Genomic DNA, 20,348 nt, shown 5'->3' with positions numbered 1-20,348 from the left:
ATTCTTAAACACAGACTAGACCTGGATTCTGGGGTCTGGAAAGGGAGAGTATTCTTTCAGTAGCACTCAGAACAGAAATAGCTGGTGCAGATAAGGATGTCCCTAAGTTTCCCCTAAGTAATATAGTTCTATGAGTCAAATGATAGATTTCTTTTTTTTTTTAAATGATAGATTTCTAAAGTGGACTCCAGACCTAGAAATCCAGCTACATTCTAAATCTATCACAGCCCAATTAAGAAAAGAGGTAACCTAATGTCCAAACAGGTTTATTGGTAATTTTACACAAAAGAATGTGAGCAATTTGTAAATACACAATATGAAAAAAGGCTCAAGGGCTGGGATTTGGCTCAGTGGTTCCAGTGCCTTGGAAGCACAAGTTCCTGCGTTCGATCCCCAGTACCAAAAAAAAAAGAAAAGAAAAATGGCTCAATACAAGCTGCCCTTTTTTTGGTGAGGGAAAGGGGCACAGTACTGTGGACTGAATCCAGGGCTTTGCAGTAACCCTTTCTTTTACTTTTTATTTTGAGACAGGGTCTTGCTAAGTTGCCCAGGCTAGGCTTCAGCTCACCAGCCTTTTTCTCTCAGCCTTCCTGAGTGCTGGGATTACCAGTGTGTGCCTCCACACCTTTCTTTTACCATAAGAACATACATCAACTCCAGGCCAATATAATGAAGTCCATTTTCAAGTTTACATAACAGATATACTAAAAAGAAGCCCAGAGCTGGGGATTTAGCTCAGTGGTTCCACCGCCTGCCTCGCAAGCACAAGGTCCTGAGTTCAATCCCCGGTACCAAAAAAAAAAAAAAGTCAAAAACAGAACAAAAAATATAAAATTATAGGGCCAGGAATTTATCTTAGTGGTGCCATGCCTGCCTTGCAAGCATATAAGATCCTGAGTTCAATCCCCAGTACCAAATAAAAATAAAAATAAAAATAAATAAATAATTCCTGACACTAAGCCCAAGATTTTTCCCTCCTTAGAATCCTCTAAACCCAAATTATGAGATATAATTTACTCTGGCCACTGGAAACATTTCTGCACTGTGACATCATCAGAAATTTTACTTCTCTTATTTATATATTTATTTCCACCCTAATCCATATACCAGGAATGTAGTAAAGAAGAGGATATCATTTTCCTGGAGCCTGTGCCTGGGCGTAACTGAACCCACCACATGGGAGCCCTGGATGACAGGGACTGGGCCCCCAGACGGCCTAAGCAAACTGCAAACCCTCAGGTAGGTTTAGAGATGGGCTTATCCAGGAGCCTGTCTTCTCCAAGGCCGGACAGGGAGGGAGTGTGGAAGTCCCAGCTTCTTTGAAAGGATGAAACGTATCGTTTGGTGACACTCTGCTTTCCTGAGGAAGAAAAGGAGGTACTGAAACATCTGGTTTTGTGGACAACAAATATTCCTCATCTTCTAGAATCAATAACTGTTCTCTCTCTTCTTTCAAAGAAAAACTTGACTGAAACTCATGCTTTGCCAACATAAAGTGTTCTGTCTGAGTTACTTTCACATCCTGGGATCCTTTTGACTCAAGGCAAATAAGTTTATTACTGGAACCCTCACTGGCTTCTCCTTTGTGTATAGGAGGTAGATGCTGAGATTTTACTATTGTTTGAAATTTTCCTTTTGAAAAATTCCCATCCTCATGAAATTCATGGGATGTCAAACTTGGAAGCTTATCTTCCCTAGAATCTTTAGAAAACAAGAAGCCTCTGACTTTTTCCTCTTTCCCTGCTGTCGCTGTCTCTGACTGCTTTGGATGCAGCATGGTCCTTATTAGGAGTCCTCGTGCATTCATCCTGTATTCTTTCACAGCTCTCTCTCTGCGCTGCTTCTGGAAGTCTTTGAGTTGAAGCAGCTCCTCTGGTAGCTCCATACATGTAGGCTACGAAAGGAAAATGAACTCAGGTTTACAATAATTAAACTTGTGAATATGGTACTTAAAAACTACTTCTATTATAATTAATGAGAGTAGGCAATCAAATGTCTATTCAAATGCATTCATACAGCACCCTCTAGTGAATTCAACAATCATTGTACTATTTGAGCAATTTAAATATAGAAGCAATGAATCCAGTTATGTGTGTGTGTGTGTGTGTGTGCGCGTGCATGTGTGCATGTGTGCGTATGTGTGTTAGTGGGGACTGAACCCAGGGCCTTCGTACTGAGCTGCATTCCCAGACCTTTCTTAAATTTTGAGACAAGTTCTCACTCATTTGCTAAGATGCCCAGGCCAGGCTCAAATTTGCAATGTTCTTGCCTCAGCCTCCTGTAACACTGGGTTTACAGGTGTACACTGTTTTTAACACACTCCCCCCCAAAATGGGGGGGTGATGGCAGGATCTCACATTGCCCAGGCTGACTCTGAACTTTTGGGCTCAAGAGATTTTCCTGCATTAGATTACTGGATATCTGGGACTACAGCACATGCCACTACATGCAGCTAACAAGGTTTTTAAATTCAAATTTACTAGTCTGTTATGGGTTCTAAATATTTTGTTACATAAAAAAGACTTCTATCAGGCGTGGTGGTGCATGGCTGTAATCTTAGCACTCGGAAGGCAGCTATGCTCACCACTATACCACCAATGCACACAATCCCAGCACTTGGGAGGCTGAGCCAGGAGGATTGCTGGGAGTTTGAGGCCAGCCTGTGCTACAGAGTGAGTTCGTTCAAAGCCAGCTTGAACTACATAGGGAGACCCTTTCTCAAAAAAAAAAAAAAAAGCCTTCTGTGCTGTGGAAATTTAAAACTTCTGTTTTGTGGTGCTAGGGAATGAACCCAAGGCATCACAGATGCTAAGCAAATACTCTACGACTGAGCTTCACTCCCAGATATTTTTTTAAAATCTTTGATTATTATATACTTGATAATCTTGGAAACTGGTATTACATTTTTTTGTCAGAAAAAAGAAAAGCTGCCATCTCCTTGCCACATCTGTAACAGATTTTTTTTTAACTTAAAAAAAATTTTTATTAGAACATGTTTGCAGTACATGCAGTTTACAATCATCTTGGGGAATGGTTACATGCACATACTACAGCTTCTTTTTTGTTGTTAATTCTCTTTCCCTTCCCCCGCTTCCCCTCTCATTCCCCTATCCCAATCTGCATTCTTGTTGATACTATTAGCTCATGTTATGACATATAATGTTTACATTCATTGAGGTTATTAGGTTCCTGTACACAGCATTTTTGGGGGGGCGGTTTTGAGGCAGGGTCTCCCTTTGTAGTTCAGGCTGGCCTTGAACTCACTATGTAGCCCAGGCTGGCCTCAAACCCACAGCAATCCTCCTGCCTCAGCCTCCTGAGTGCTGGGATTACAGGTGTGCGCCACCACGCCTGGCAGCATATCTTTATTCTACTTATTTCCCTTTCTCTTCCTCCTCACCCCTCACCCTTGTTCCCTTTTACCTCTTCCCTACTGCAAGAGATCCATCCCCTTGTCCCCTTTGTTCTATCCTTCATTATTCTCTTTGTACCGTACCTCACTCAAATGAGATACCATACTGTATTTAAGCTTGTGTGTCTGGTTTATTTCACGCATCATTTCCCAGGTGCATCCATTTTCTTACAAATGTCTTAAATTTGTCATTCTTTATAGCTGAGTAGTATTCCAATATATATAGATATCACATTCTCTTTATCCAAGCATCTATTGATGGGTATACAGGCTGGTTCCAGGATTTAGCTATTACGAGTTGTGCTGCTATAAACATTGGTATCCATGTATTGCTGTAGTATGTCTTAAACTCTTTGGGGAAGATACCTAGAAAGGGGATAGATAGCTGGGTCATATGAAATTTCTAACTTTAGTTCTTCAAGAAATCATCATACTGACTTCCATAATGTTTGTGCTAGTTTACATTCCCATCAACAAGGAAAGAGTTCTTTTTTCACCACAGCCATGCCAGCATTTGCTGTTTGATTTTTTTAATGATTGCCATTCTTTCTGGAGTAAGATGGAATCTTAGCGATGTTTTAATTTGCATTTCTCTAATGGCCAGAGATGTTGAACATTTTTTCATATATTTGTTGACCATTTGTCTTTTTTTCTGTGAAGTGTCTGTTCATTTCTCTTGCTCATTTCTTTTTGTTGTTTTTGGGTCTTGCTATGTAGTTCAGGCTGGCCCTGAACTCATGGTGCTTCTCCTGCTTTAGCCTCCACAGTGCTAGGATTACAGGCACGTGCCACCACACCTAGCCATTCTGTCTATTTCTTGACTGGGTCTTTAATTTTAGGTAGTTTAATTTTTTTTGAGTTGTTTATGTATTCTAGATAGTGGTAATGAACTTATCGGACCTGTATTATTTATTTCTCTTTTAAGACAAAATATGTTAATGTATGAGTTGTTTTTCTAAACTAAAACCTCAGTATTCAGGTTTAATTGCAGTGTTGGCATTTTGCAATAAATAAGTGGGTTTTGGGTTGCAGTTTGGGCACTCATCTCTAAAAGGTTTGCCATCACTGTTCTAGATATTAGTCCTCTGTCTGAGGAGTAGTTGGCAAAATTTTTTTCCCATTCTGTACATTGTCTCTTCACTCTACTGATTGATTCTTATGCTGTACAGAAGCTTTTTAGTCTGATATAATCCCATTTGTTGATTCTTGCTGTTATTTCTTGTGCAACTGAGGTTTTGTTTAGAAAATCCTTTCCCATACCTAGGTCTTCAAGTGTTTTACCTTTTTATTTTGTACTGGAGATTGAACTTGGGACCTTGCGCTTGCAAGGCAGGCACCGGAACCACTGAACTGAATCCCTGGCCAGTTTTACCTATTTTAACTTCCAAAAGGTTTAATGTTTCCTTTTTAATGTTTAGATCTTTGATCTATTTTGATTTAATTTAGTATACGGTGAGAGATAAGAGTCCAGTTTCAATCTTCTGCAAACAACCAGTTTTCCCAGCACCACTTGTTGAATTGGCTGTCTTGCCCCCAAAATATGCTTTGAGCCCCTTGGTCAAAGATCAAATAGCTCAATCTGTTTGGGAATGTTTCTGTAGCCTCAATTTTGTTCCACTGTTCCATATATCTGTTTTTATCCATGTACCATGCCATTTTTGTCACTATTGCTTTGTAGTATGGTTTGAAGTCAAGTATTGCAAGGCCTCCTGCTTTGCTTTTGTTGCCCAAAATTGCTTTTGCTATTCTGGGTCTCCTCGGTTCCATATGAATTTTAGAACTATTTTCTCTAGTTCTATCAAGTATGCTATTGGTATTTTGATTGGAACGGCACTGAATCTGAAACAGCTTTATTTAGGTATGGCCATTTTGACAATATTGGTTCTGCCTATCCAGGAACAGGGGACACCTTTCCATTTTCTGATGTCCTCTTCAATCTGCTTTTTCAGAGTACTATAGTTTTCTTTGTAGAGGCCCTGACTTTTTTTTTGAGACAGGTTCTCACAAAATTGTTAAGTTGCCCAGGCTGGCTTGTGATATTTTTGCTTCAATTTCTCAAACAGCAGGGACTACCATCATGTGCCACCATGTCCAGCAACTCCTTTCTTTCTTATATTATAGTTTCATTTTTTACGTAAATATTTGATCCATGGGGTTTATTTTGATGTAATGAGACCAATGTAACTGATTTTACTTTCCTACAATAGTAAATCAATTGTCTAAGACCATTTACAGAATAATTATGTTTTCCTTTGATTTATCAAAACCATCTTGGCAGATACATACTGAATTTATTTCTGGGCTCTCAGTTGTATTCCATTGGCTTCCTCAATCATGTACCAGTCAAAAACTGTTTTCTTTAATGCACCTTTATAACATGTTTTAATATTTGACACAACTAGTCTTTTTCACTATAATCCTTTTTCCAAAATTCCCTGATTATTCTTACCTGCTTATTGGTTTCTACAAACCTTCTAATCATGCCTGTTAAAATAATCCAGTGTAGGCAAACTGTTGTCGTGCATAGCTGCAGTCCCACCACTCTGGGAGGCTGGGGCAAGAGGACTTCAAGTTTGAGTCCAGCCTAGGCAACTTAGGGAGACTCTGTCTTAAAATAAAAATGGAGCTGGGGATGAAGTTCAGCACAAAAGGCCCTGGATTCAATTCAATTCTCCAGTCCGGGTAGGGGTGGGGGATCCAACACAGGTGTTGATATGTGTGATGGCTCATGTCTGTAATCCCAGCTACTTGTGAGGCTGAGGTAATAGAATCTCAACTTTGAGGCCAGTACCATTTAAAAAATGGTGAGGAGGCCCGGGGATTTGGCTTAGTGGTTTCACCGCCTGCTGCGCAAGCAGAAGGATCTGAGTTCGATCCCCCGCACCAAAAAAATAAAAAATAAAAAATGGTGGGGAGAGAGAGAGAAGGAGAGAGAGATGCTGGAGGGAGGGAGGCAGGGAAGGAGGGAGGGAAAGAGACAGAAACTGCCAAAAAATGTACACATACTTCAGCAGTTTGCCCTACTGATAAACGTCTGGAAGCTCATGGCCACCACTTTGAGCACCTCTTGTAATGGCAGAGGACAAAAGTAACTTATATTAGTCGCTTCATGTCTTAAATATTAAAATATTTATGGAAGTTTTTCTTTTCCTGGTGTATACATTTTTTGGTGGACTTTCTCATGTTCTCGCTCTCTCTCTATATATAATATATATTATACATATACTATATATTTATATTATCATATAATACATATAATATATAACAACATATTTATCACTGTTTCTGCCCCATGAAAGTTGGTGAGGTTGTGAAGAGTGTTACTGTGCCCTCGTGGCCTCCCCAGGAAAGGCGGAAATAGAAAAAGGGGTCCTGAAGACGCCTCAGACAGCCACACCTACCTGTGCGCCTGCAAGTTGGTCTGCAGACCCCTCCCGGCAGGGCTTTAGGTAGCCACCCACCAGGGTGGTGAGGTCAGACATCATCTCATCCAGGAGCGCTGTGCGAAGAGGGAGCAGGTAGGTCACTTCCAGGGCCAACATTTTCAGTAAAGAGGGTGGAAGAGGACGTGTGAACCACACTTCTGGATTTTCCTAGAGACACCAAAACATTTTTTTTCCAGTGGTATTGAGACAGGACCTCACACATGCTAGGCAAGTGCTTTACCAACCCTTTTAAATTTTGTATTTATTTTGCAATAGAGTCTTGTTAAATTGCCAGGTAGCCTCTGATTTGTGATCCTCCTGCCTTACCCGCCCAAGTAGATAGGTAACAGGCATGTCCCACCATTCCCAGCCCAGAGGGTTGCTTAATTTAAAACACTCATTTTCTTGTATTACTTCCTTTTACTTTCACATTATAAGTAGCCTTCTGAGCATACAACCCCCCTACTACACACACAATTACAATGTGTGTATGAAACAAGAGAAAGAGGAGGTAGGTGGATCGATCTAGATTCAGCATTTAAAATTAGAGGCAGCAGCCAGGTGTAGTGGTGTATGCCTGTAATCCCAGGACTCAGGAGGCTGAGGCAGAAAGATCACCATGAGTTTGAGGCCAGGCTGACTGAGTTCAAGGCCAGCATGAATTGCAGTGGGACCCTGTCTCAAAAAAAAAAAAGCTGGAGGCAGTAGAATTAAATAAATACACACACACACACACACACACACACACACACACACACAGAGTTTGTTTTTGAGACAAGGTTTCATTATGTAGTTCAGGCTGGCCTTGAACTCTCCACAATTATTCTCAGTCCCCCAAGTGCTGGGATTACAGGTGTGCACCACCATGCCTGGAAATAAAATTTATATTTCTTTGGGAAAAATAACTGGGATGATTTTGGTTCCATTGCATTAGTTCAAATTATCACAAAACTTTTCCTTGTCACAACTTGAAAATTTATTTCAGAGTCCTTTTTAGGTGATAACCAACAAATCTAGATCCTAGCTTTTAGCCAGCCACCCGAAACCACAAACTGTTCCTCTCAGGCACAACTAAGATTTTGTCGATTCTCATATGCTTATATCCAGCTGTCTTTTCTTTACATAATAGGGTATTAATCCTGTTCAGAAAACACTTGAAAAAAATTATCGTCAAATGAGATGTCCTCTGACACTCACCTGAGTCAGTTTTTGTCTGTCTTCTAGAAAGGAAAGGTATTTAGGGGCTACATTAAGGTGTCTTATTAAACTTTGCTGTAAAGTACTGATGCAGTTTGGAAGAAAGCCACCAGTTTCCATGGAAAACTGAAAGACATCTGCTACCTGTGGTAATACAAAAAGAAAAACCATCCAGTCAAATATAAACAGAAAACTATCTCATTGAAGAAATAGCAAGAATATTTTAGAAAGATGTTTTTAAAGGGCTGGGGATTTAGCCCAGTGGTTCTGCCACCTGCCTCGAAAGCCCAAGGTCCTGAGTTTAATCCCCAGTACCAAAAAAAGAAAGATATCTTTAAAGACCATTTTCCCCAAGGATCCACATGATAGATCACACCAAGCTGTTCAGACAACTTATTTTGAAAAACAAATTTTTAAAGCAAGGAGATTATCCATGTGTTTGTGTCTACGTTCTTTTCTACTTTTTTGCCTGCTAGGTTGTTACACTTCATGGCTTTTGGAGAACGGAAAAGAAAAATAAAATTCAAGAATTATTCTACTACCAGGCCAGGGATTTAGCTTAGTGGTTTCATCACCTGCTGTGCAAGCGCAAGGACCTGAGTTCGATCCCTGGTACCAAAAAAAGAATTATTCTACTACTTATAAGCAATTCTGGTGAAGTTTTGGGTAAGGAAAGCTAATAAAATTAAAAAGTGCAGTAGTTATTTATTTATATATGGTAGAACGAATAATGATCCCCAAGATACATCCAAATCCCTGGAACTCTTAATACTTTTTCTCCAACTACTGACAGGATCATATGGCTTTTTCCTTTCCTCTGTTAAAATGATGACTTTTGGGGGTGGATCTTCCAATGCTGAACCAACACTGCCATCCCTATAACAAAACCACTTTCTACATCCTGCCAGATCTGATTTCTAATAGTTCGTTTTGTTAAACAAATTTCTATCTATGTTCATATTTTTTTCTTCTATTATCTTTATCCAGTTTTAGGATTAGCACAATGTTGATTTCCTAAAATGAGGGGAGAAGTGTTCCCTCTTTTTTCTGCTTTAATTGTTTGATATAATTTATCAGTTAAAATGTATACGAGCCTGCTGTTGTCATATAGGTAGGTTTTCAAGCTAGGAATATACTTTCTTTAATAGATGCTATTCAAATTTTATATTTCCTCCAGAGTTAGTTTCATTAATTTGTCTTCCAAGGTACTTTTTAGAAGTTGTCAAATTTATTTCAAAAAAGATTTTTGTAATATGCTTTCTATATACTTTTAAATTCTGTAAAATCTGTGGTAATGTCTCCTAGATCTTAATATTGTAATTTAAAAAATGTAAAAATAAATAAATAAATAAAAATTAAAAATATATAACTGAAAAAAAAAATCCCCGGAACTCTTAATGTTAACTGATACAGAGAACAAAGAAATAAAGATACTATTATTGTTTGTGTCTAGATTTCCCCCCAGAGCCTCATGCGGTCATAGGTGGAGCTTTTCAGAGGTGGCTGGATCTAGACTGTGTGATGTTGAGATTAAGTGTATGATGCTGAGATCAAGGATGTATAATTACTAAATTAATACACTGAGGGCTGGGGATTGAGCTCAGTGGTGCCACCACCTGCCTCGCAAGTGCAAGGGCATGAGTTCGATCCCCAGTAAAAAAAAAAAAAAAAAAATTAGTTCACTGATTGGTCTAGCATAGTTCTGGGTAGGAATAAGGGTGCCCCAGCCTGCATGTGAGTGCTTACCCACTTTTTTATTTTGTACCAAGGATCAAATTTGGGACCTTGCACTTGAGAGGCAGGTGGCAGCACCACTGAGCTAAATCCCTGGAGCAAGTGCTACCCACTCTTAAGGGCAGGTAGCCTGGATGGAATATAAGGGATAGAAAGAGGGTTGTTGCATGTCCATTGTTGCTTGCTTCTTTTGCTTCCTTTTGCCTGCCAAGAACTGATTCTCCTCTGCGATGCCTGTCTGCCATGCTACCCTGCCTTGCTGCTAGCAGATTGTAGACTGAAACCTCTACAAACTGTGAGCCAAAATAAACCTTTCCTCCAACTCTGGGTGTTGGGTATTTTGTCTCAGCAATGAGAAAAGTAACCAATACAGATATGTAGGAAGCAGGTAAGGAAATCATAAATTTTAAGAAAACTGCAGCTTTGGGGCCGGGGATTTAGCTCAGTGGTTTCACCTCCTGCTGCACAGGCACAAGGACCCGAGTTCAATTCCCGGTACCAAAAAAAGAAAAGAAAACTGCAGCTTTGAGATACAAAGTTATCTAAGGTTACAATGCCTTTTCCATCCTTACACCTGTTTATTTTTCCCTTTAGGCTTCTCACTCTTAAATTGCTGCAAAGATACAGTAAAACCCAATGAATGTAATCATTATATACTGCAAACATGTACTAATAAAAATAAATATTAAAAGATACAGTAAATCCATAAATTTGGCCTGTGTTTTCTTCTAATACTATAACCCATAAATCCCAAAGATTTCCACTCTGAAATAAACAGTACTACCGGTATTAATTTGGTACCATATCTGCAAACACTTACAAACGAGTATGCATTTTTTAAATCTTTTCATGTTTACCATAATATAATATGAAGATATTAATAAAGAAAATATAAAAGCACTCTTCTTACTTCTATGGAAAAAAATTTTCATAACAAAATAATTAGAGAATGATAATACTTAATTGTGATAATGATAAAATGATAAAAATGATAATACACTGTATATTGTAGTGTTTGTTTTTTGTTTTGGGGGGTTTTTTGAGACAGGGTCTCCTTATGTAGTTCGGCTGGCCTTGAACTCACTATGTAACCCAGGCTGGCCCCTAACTCCCAGTGATTCACCTACCACAGCCTTCCCAAATGCTGGGATTAGAGGTGTGCACCACTATGCCTGGCTTATATCATATCTTAAAAGAATGGCTGCTAGGGTCGGGGATTTAGCTCAGTGGTTCCTTGCCTGCCTTGCCTGCGCAAGGTCCCAAGTTCAATGCAAGGTCCCAAGTTCGATCCCGGTACAAAAAAAAATAAGAACTGCTGCTGGGTGTGGTGGTGTATGCCTGTAATCCCAGAACTCGGGAAGTTGAGACAGGAAGATTGCTACAAGTTCGAGGCCAGCCTGGGCTACATAATGAGTTCAAGGCCAGCCTGAACTGCATAGTAAGACCCTGTCTCAAAAAAGACCAAAAAAAAAGTGGCCAAAATGTTACTCAGATGAATGGCTAAACAAAATGTATTTATACACAATGGAGTACAACTCTGCCATAAAGAAAGATAAAACTTGAAGACATTCATAGTTCTCAAATATTATAGGTTTCTCTTAAAGACAGAGAGAGGGAGGGAGGGAGGGGGAGAGAGAGAGAGAGAAATAGAATACAAAATAGAAGATAAATAGGGACATAGGGAAAAGTCCAAATAATTTCCCAAATTACCTATTCTGTTGAGTCAAAAAAAATTTTTTTTTCTGGTACTCGGAATCAAGCTGAGGAACTTACACTTGTCAGGCAGGCATGGCTTGTCAGGCAGGCATGGCGCCACTGAGCTAAATCCCTGGCCTCCTGAAAATATTTTAATATATATGCTACTTTGTTTCATTTATGCTACTAATTTCTTACTTAGTGAAGAGAAAGTTTTGTGCTATCTTGTCAATAGGTTTTTTGTGTTTTTTTTTAAGACAGGGTCTCGCTATGTAGTTCAGGCTGGCCTCAAACTCACAGTGATCCTCGGACCTTATCCTCCAGAGTACTGGGACTGCAGGCGTGTGCCACTATGCCCGACCAATGGGTATGCATTTTAACCTAGTTGATAAAGCCAGTTTTTACTTTAGCCCAGTAATGGGCAACCTGACCTTAAGGAAACAGACACTAGGTAAATGGAAATAACTTTAAAAAATAAATAAACACCTTAGGAATACCTCAAGAACACAAACAACCCCAGCCCTAGGCCACAGTGTAGCTTGCCTCTTGAGTGCCTGTACTCTGCTAAGGGCACATTTACTTTTTTTTTTTTTGGTACGGGGGGATGGAACTCAAGTCCTTGAGCTTTCAAAACGGGTGGCTTAACTACTGAGCTAAATCCCTGGCTAAGGGCACATTTTCATTCTGCCTGATACACCTGCCCATGCCTCTCACCAAGATGCCCTGAAAGCCTTTTCTGTGGTGCTGGCCCAAGGCCCTAGGCCCCATCTCCTCTTTGAAGACCTTCTCAGATCCACCCCACCTGGGGACAATTCTGCACAAGGGACTTTCCTGCTGCAAATAAACTATGGATCTTTTGATGAGATTATCCTGAATCATCTGAGTGGGCCTAAAATGTAATCACAAGTACGCTCTGAAGATGGAAGCATAGGGAGATTTTACTGTGGTCAGAGGAAATGCAAAGGTGACACAGGTGGAAGCAGCAATCAGAACACTGCACTCTGAAGATGGAGGACAGGACCACAAGCTAAGGAATACAAGTCCCCACTAGATGCTGAAAATGCAAGCAAACATCCTCTCCTGAGAGCCGTCACGAGAAACCCTGCTGCTACTTTGACCTGAGCCCAGGAAAAGCCATTTGGGGACTTTTGATCTGCACAAATAAATTTGTGTTGTTTTAGGTCACAAAAGTTGTGGCAACAACAGGGAAATAATATATTTAGTTACAAGAAAAAAATTGGTAAAATTTGTGTGTGTGTTGCTGGAAACTGAACCGGAGGCCTTTGCACTGAGCTGCATTCCCAGCACTTTTGAGTTAGGGATTCTCACCACTACACTAACAAGGACGACTCCCAGCATTTTTGAAAAACAACTTTATATTTTTTGCGAGGCAGGTGGTGGAACCACTGAGCTAAATCCCCGGCCCAACTTTATATTTTTTGAAATAGGGTCTCATAAATTGCTAAATTCCTCAGGCTGGGCTTGAACTTGTGATCCTAATGCCTGAACCACCCAGAGTGCTGGAATTACAGGCAAACTGATGAAAATTCTTGCACTATGAAAAATCTATTATTTATTTTTTTGAGACAAAGTCTTGCTATGTATGTAGTTCAAGCTGTCTTTGAATTCACTATGTAGCTCAGGCTGGCCTCAAACTCACGGCAATCCTCCTGCCTCAGCCTCCCAAGTGCTGGGATTACATTCATGCACTACCACGCCTGACTGCCCACTATGAAAAATCTGAAAAGAAAAATATGGAAAGATATGTTGACGACTTCACTGGACATACATACAAACTTAATCAAGATCTGGCCTCCTGCCTTGCAAGCACAAGGTCCCGACTTTAATCTCTGGTACCAAAAAGAAAAAAAGAAATCTGATGGTAGCCACATCTGGTGGTACATGCCTATAATCCCATTACTCTGGGAGGCTGCAGCAGGAGGACTCCCATGAGTCTGAGGCCAGCCTGGGTAATTTTGCAAGACCCTGCCTCAAATAAAAATTTTTAAAACGGACTGGATATACTTCAGTAGTATGGCATGCCTGAATTCAGTTCCCAACACTGCAAAACAAAAACAACTTCCTTTCATTGGCATAAACCTAAAACCAAAAGACTGGAACTAAAGAAAACACACCAAGGAGCTGCGGGCAGTTCAGGGATAGAATACAGGCTTAGCATGCATGAGGCAACCCTGGGTTCAATCCCCAGCACAAAGAAGGAAAAAGGGAGGAAGGAAGGGAAGACAAAGAAAAGGAGAAAAGCAGGCAGGCAAGCAATACAAAATGATTTTACTGCTGTCACCAACAAACCAGAGAACTAGCTCAGCTCTAAAAGCTGCTGTAGTCCAAGGATTTCTCGTTCTCTAAAGTTCACTGGATGAGGGTCAAAATACATCTCTTTGGGCTACTTCACACCAGAACAACCTACTCCATGAAGCTAAATATGTAAAGGCAGAGATGTGATTTTTCATTTCACACTAAATCTACCATGTCAGACTTCCCATATGCCCAAATCTGCTTGAGTTTCTGAATGCTATGGAGCATAGATTTTGTTTGTTTGTTTGTTTGTTTTGAGACAGTGTCTTGTTCTGTAGTTCAGGCTGGCCTTGAATGCACTATGTAGCGCAGGCTGGCCTCGAACTTGCAGCAATCTCCCTGAGTGTTGGGATTACAGGTGTGCACCACCATGCGCAGCTGGAGTACGAATCTTGCAAAGTTCTAGAGGAAAAAGAAGAAAATAGATTCTTAAGAAAAAAAAAATTTTTAGACTATGTCTTGCTATGTAGTACAGGCTGGCCTTGAACTCACTGTATAGCCCAGGCTGGCCTTGAACTCACAGCAATCTTCTGGCCTCAGCCTCCCGAGTGCTGGGATTACAAGTGCATGCCACCATGCCTGGCTCCTAAACAATTTTAACTAACTTTTTTGCAGTGTTTTTCATAGCTTACCAAATGTTCTCACATCTTGTACAAACAATGAGAAGTGGGCAGAGAAGTAAGGCACACAAAAAGATTTTTAACACTCATCAGATTTTCAACACTTATCAGAAGCTACATGCAGTGGTTAGAATCCAGTGTTTCCTTTTATGTACCTGTGTGTCAAAGACATTATTCAGCATAATCCCATACTGATGAGAGAGGCAATCAGAAAGCCAGCGACAATCGTGAATAACCTAAGGAATCAGAAGATGAAGACAGAGTAATTAGAACCTAGCTGCTAATCTTACTAGCTGAGGAATCAGCTTATACACTTGCCTTTAAAATTCTTTTGTCTTCTAGTATCATCTGAAGTCCATTGCTGAAAGCTCGACTTCCCAGAAGGAAAATGTCAAATAAGTAAACTCGGCTATTTGTAGCCACCTACAATAAATCATTTCATGGGGTAAGGAACAACTGAGGAAAAGAATCCGAGGATCAAGAATATAAAACATTGGATAAAATATTTTAACATCTTCATTGTTAAGTAAAGAGTAGATATTCAATGATTCTTAGGGAAAGTAGGTTTAAATTAATCTTAAGTATAAAAAAGACACAGTAGGGCTTGGATGCAGCTCAATAATAGAGCACTTGCCTAGCATACATGAAGCCCTGGTTCAATCCCCAGCACTGTAAAAATAAAATACAGTGAAAGACATCATCATTGTGATTTTCAAAAAGAAAGAAAAAGATAAATCATGAATTCGGCTTTCATTGTTGACCCCCAAACTTTAATATCTTCCCAGCCTTACTCATGGTTTTCTGTGATATTTTGAAATAGTATTTGATCTTCTTCCTGGTTTCCTGATATAAACCTTCTAAAACCCTTGAAATCTCCACAGTGCTGAGTATCCTTTAGAGGCTAGTGACTGGTGGTTGGAGGCTTCTAGACATTTGTAAGATAGGGATGGGGTTGGTCACAGGAAAGACCAAGGCAAGATTAGAATAGTGGGACTTTTAGCCCTCTGGGGAGTAAGAGGGGCTGGAGACTAGATTTATCATCAATGGCCAGTGATTTAATCAACTGTGCCTGCCTAACAAAGCCTCCATAAAAACCCAAAAGGACTGTTTGGTGGGCTGCTGGGGAACTAAGCATGTGGCGGTGCCTGGTGGCGGCATGTCCCTTCCCCAGTCCTCTGCTCTATGCCATCTCTTCCATCTGGCTGGTCATTTACAATCGTCACAATATTCTTTATATTATTTGAGTAAGTGTAAGTGCTTTTCTAGGTTCTGTGAGAGGCTCTAGCAACCTCCGACATATATATGTGTATATATATATATGAAATATAAATAAAAAAAACTCTGAGATTCCATCTTATTCCAGTCAGAATAGCTATGATCAAGAATAACAGCAATTGGGCCAGGGATTTAGCTCAGCGGTTTTGCCGCCTGCTGCGCAAGCGCAAGCACCCGAGTTTGATCCCCGGTACCAAAAAAAAAAAAAAAAAAGAATAAGAGCAATAAATGCTGATGAGGATATAGGGTAAAAGGAACCCTTGACATTGTTGGTGGGAATGTAAATTAGAACTGCTATGGAAATCAGTATGGTGATTCCTCAAAAAACTAAAAACAGAGGGTTGGGGGTTTAGCTTAGTGGTTCTGGCACCTGCCTCGAAAGCGCAAGGTCCTGAGTTCCATTCCTGGTACCAAAAAAAAAAACCAACAACAACTAAGAACAGAAATTCCATTTGAACCAGCTACATCTCTTCTGAGTATATTCTCAAAAGAATTAAAAACATTGTATTATAGTGATACATGCATACCCAGGTTTATAACAGTGCAACTCACAATAGCTAAGCTGTGGAAACAGCCTAAGTGCCTGTCAAGAGACAAATGGATAAAGAAAATGTGGGATATATACACAGCTGAATATTATTCAACCATAGAGAATGCAATCAGGTCATTACAGGAAAATGGATGGAATCTGAGACCATCATGCTAAGCAAAATAAGTGAGACACACAAAGTTAAATATTGCATGGTTTTTCTTATATAAGAAACCTAACCTCAGACAAAGGTCAACTATCTTGAATCTATAAAGAATTTTAAAAAATCAGACCTCCCAAATTTAAAGACCCAATCCAAAAATGGGCATCTGAAATGAACAGACATTTCTCAGACAAAGAAGTAGAAATAGCAAATAAATACACGGAAAAAGGTTCAACATCACTGGCCATTCAAGAGATGCAAATGAAAACAACGCTGAGATTCCACCTCACTCCAGAAAGAATGGCTGCTATCATGAAATCCACCAATAACAAATGCTGGCGGGGCTGTGGGGAAAGAGGAACCCTGCTCCACTGCTGGTGGGAGTGTAGACTGGTGCAACCACTGTGGAAATCAGTATGGAGATACCTCAAAGAACTAGGACTGGAAGTACCATTTGACCCAGCTATTCCCCTGCTGGGGATCTTCCCCAAAGAATTAAAAGAATCATACCACAGTGATATATGTGCACTCATGTTCATAGCAGCACAGTTTGTAATAGCTAAAACTTGGAAACAGCCCAAATGCTCATCAACTGGAGACTGGATCAAGAAAATGTGGGTTTTTTCTAAAATGGAGTACTACTTGGCCATAAAAAATGAGAAATTAGAGACATTTATAGCTAAACGGATCCACATTGAGGCGATACTCTTAAGTGAAATAAATAGGACACATATGTAAATACCGAATAGCTTCTCTAGTGTGAGAAATGAAAGTGTAAATAAGGACTAAAAGGTATAATAGATAATATGAAATAGGAAGAAAAGGGGCAAAGGGGAAGGGGAAGTGGGAGGGGTAGGGAAAAGGAAGAAGGGAATGGAATTAATATGAGAAAATGAAAAAAAGGAAACAAAGCCTTTGTAAATAGGGAGGGATGGAGGGGTTGAAGGGACAGCAGGGGAAGGGGGAAAAAATAAGAACCAAGAGAGTATGTAAAGGTGCGTATCTCCATTGTTGAATGTCATTATATTGTACACCTAAAATGTACCAATAAAAGGATATACAAAAAAAAAAGAAACCTAAAATGTAAGGAAGTAAGTAAATAAAATAATGGAGGGATGACAGGAAATAACAAGGTAGACTCTTGGAGATGGGGAAGGGCTGGGGGAGGGGAGCAGTAAGGGCGTGGGAAGTAGAGGATGAAAATGATCACACTGTGTTACACACGTGTCAAATAGACATCTCTATTCTGTTTTGCAAATATATTCTTTTTTTTTTCGTATCAAGGATCGAACTCGGGTCCTTGTGCTTGCGAGGCAGGCGGCAGAACCACTGAGCTAAATACCCGGCCCCCTTTTGCATATATATTCTAATATAATTTTTTAAATATATCAACTACCATTAGTAACTATTCCAAAATAAAAAATGTTTAAAAATCTCTTACCTGAAGCCAATACAGTTTCCCATGGCGACACACATTAGGCCCTTCTGCAGCTACACTCAGGACACTCTGCTTCTTGATGTGGAGCATCTGGTAGGAAAGGAGGATGCTGCAGGGAATGGATGGGGCACCCTAACGCCATGAATGGCACACAAGGACACAGGCTGCTTCTCCCACACACAGGAATCACTCTTGAACACTGGATTCTCTTTCTCATTTTAGCAAAAGCATTACACAAGCAGAAGATAAGTCACTCAGGCTCAAATGCTACTGACAGTTAAAAACTAAGACACCTTTGTTACTGCTGATGCTACCAAGAAAGAATTCTAGTCCTTATAACAAGATTCTGAATGCAGCTGGGCATGGTGGCCCATGCCTGTAATCCCAGTACTCGGGAGGCTGAGGCAGGAGGATTGCTGTGAGTGCTAGGCTAGCCAGGGCTATAAAGTGAGATGCTGTCTCAAAAAAAAAAGAAAGAAAGAAAAGATTGCTCATGGAAACTAAGTTTCCCTAACACAGGGCAATTTACTATATCTGAAAGGAACACAATATCTACTGTCAGAATGACAGAAACAAGCTCCAACAGGTACCTCACACCTTAGCTTCATGAACTATTCACAAGTGAAACAGTGGTATACTCTTATCCTTTAATTATCCATAATTTTATCCTTTTTCAAAACATTGTAAAATTCTAAAAGCCTTAAGTGTCTACATGATATAAGATTCTCCCCATTTTACAGGTAGGTGGATAAGTTACTCAAGAATAGAAGGGCAGGGCCAGGGATTTAGCTCAGTGGTTTCGCCGCCTGCTGCGCAAGCACAAGGACCCGAGTTCGATCCCCGGTACCAAAAAAAAAAAAAAAAAAAGAATAGAAGGGCACAGTAATTTACACTGACACAATATCTTCCTTAAGAAGGTGTAAAATGTTCTACATTCTGAGCATTTCTCACCAATGTTAAAAAAAAAAAGGGCCAGGCATGGTGGTGCACACACACTTATAACCCCAGCACTGTAAGAGTTCAGGCAATTACTGAGCCTGAGCAATTTAGTGGCTTAGCAAGACCCTGTCTGAAGACAAAAAAAAAATTTTTTTAAAGGCTGGGAATGTAGGTCAGTGTGAAAGCCCTGGCTTCAATCCCCGAGAACCAAGGGGAGGGGAAAGAAAAAAAAAGGGGGACTGAGTTTCAATAAGGCTATAGAACTGGGGACAAAGACTACACAGTATTTCTCTTTTTTCTTTTTTTTTTGTTTTTGTTGTTTTGTTTAGTTCTTTTGAGACAGGGTCTTGCTGTGTAGTTCAGGCTGGCCTGGAACACACTAGGTAGCCCAGGCTGGCCTTGAACTATCAATGATCCTCCTGTCTCAACCTCTGGAGTGCTCAGATTACAGGCGTGAGCCACCACACCTGGCTTCCTACCACTCTCCTCCCCCTCCTCCTCCCCCCCTCCTCCCCCTCCTCCTCCCCCTCCTCCTCGCCCTCCTCCCCCTCCTCCTCGCCCTCCTCCCCTCCCCCTCCCCCCTCCCTCCCCCTCCTCCCCTCCCCCCTCCCCCCTCCCCCTCCTCCCCTCCCCCCCCCTCCTCCCCCCTCCCCCTCCTCCTCCTCCTCCTCCCCTCCCCCTCCTCCTCCTCCTCCTTCTTCCCTACCCCTTCTTCTTTTTTTTTTTTTTGCTGGTACTAGGGATTGAACTCAGGACCTTGCTCTTGCGAGGCAGGTGTGGCACCACTGAGCTAAATGCCCCCTATGACTTTTCTTCACTGCAGTTCTGTCCTGTTAGCTCCCCTGCTGCTCTTCCACACAAGCCCAGAATGCTTTAGCCTCACTCCCTTCACACCTGCTAATTCTACCCTCAAGTTTTTAAATCTAGATCCACATAGCTACCGTAGTAGCTCGCTTACCTTCTTCACAGCCTCCTTTCAATATTATCTCTTCAGAGAAATTTCCTCCATCCATCTCATATAATCCCTGTCACTCTATTATCTATTATCCACACCTTCACAGTGATTACTGCCAGCTGATAAACAATTGATTATCTTACATTAGAAGCCTAGAGGGCCAGGGATTTAGCTCAGTGGCACTGTGCCTCCCTTCCAAGTGCAAGATCCTGAGTTAGATCCCGTGGGGGGGGGGGGTTACATTAGAAGCCTAGAACTTTGCCTTGATATTGTTTTACCCCAGATCTCAGAAAAATGCCTGGCATACAGTGAGCATCCAAAATATTTTGTTGAGTTAATAAGGAAGACATCAGGGGCCAGGGATTTAGCTCAGTGGTTCCAGTCCCTGCCTCAAAAGCGCAAGGTCCTGAGTTCAATCCCTGGTACCAAAAAAAAAAAATGGAAGACATCAAAGATCTTATAAAAGAACTGATGAGACATCAACATGATACCTATACCAAGACAAGTTGGCAGTGACACAGGACAATACTTACTGCAGCACCAAACTTCTGCTGGAACTGATCGATGACAGTGTATGTCACCTCCTTCTCTTCTACAAGAAAAAAAAACAGCATTAAATATATTTATCTTCTTATGGCACTAATTTTGGC

The 20,348-nt window shown here is 40.6% G+C and overlaps 1 protein-coding gene across 12 annotated transcripts in view; it reads right to left on the bottom strand.

The window, feature by feature from the left end:
• Positions 1-250: 250 nt before the first annotated feature.
• Positions 251-20,348, bottom strand: part of Exd1 (exonuclease 3'-5' domain containing 1) — a 37,549-nt gene continuing 17,451 nt past the window's right edge. For 9 of the 12 annotated variants that reach the window (XM_087207444.1, XM_087207443.1, XM_021241934.2 and 6 more), the window contains 7 exons: positions 20,232-20,290; positions 17,808-17,894; positions 14,718-14,822; positions 14,555-14,635; positions 8,035-8,178; positions 6,814-7,005; positions 251-1,894 (listed from right to left, as the gene is read on the bottom strand). In XM_087207444.1, coding sequence (XP_087063570.1) covers positions 1,217-1,894; positions 6,814-7,005; positions 8,035-8,178; positions 14,555-14,635; positions 14,718-14,822; positions 17,808-17,894; positions 20,232-20,290 — 1,346 coding nt within the window. In that variant the 3' untranslated portion in view covers positions 251-1,216. Of the gene's footprint in view, positions 1,895-3,496; positions 3,779-6,813; positions 7,006-8,034; positions 8,179-14,554; positions 14,636-14,717; positions 14,823-17,807; positions 17,895-20,231; positions 20,291-20,348 lie in introns of all 12 variants that reach the window. The other 3 variants (XM_004861595.4, XR_015449756.1, XM_021241936.2) reach the window with 3 other exon arrangements.

This window comes from Heterocephalus glaber, unplaced genomic scaffold (assembly GCF_053883595.1).
Source record: "Heterocephalus glaber isolate CG9 unplaced genomic scaffold, H.glaber_assembly_v1.0 deba00000809, whole genome shotgun sequence".
Taxonomy (NCBI): Eukaryota; Metazoa; Chordata; class Mammalia; order Rodentia; family Bathyergidae; genus Heterocephalus; species Heterocephalus glaber.
The sequence above is the reverse complement of the archived record's forward strand: the minus strand, read 5'-3'. Positions and strand labels throughout refer to the sequence as shown.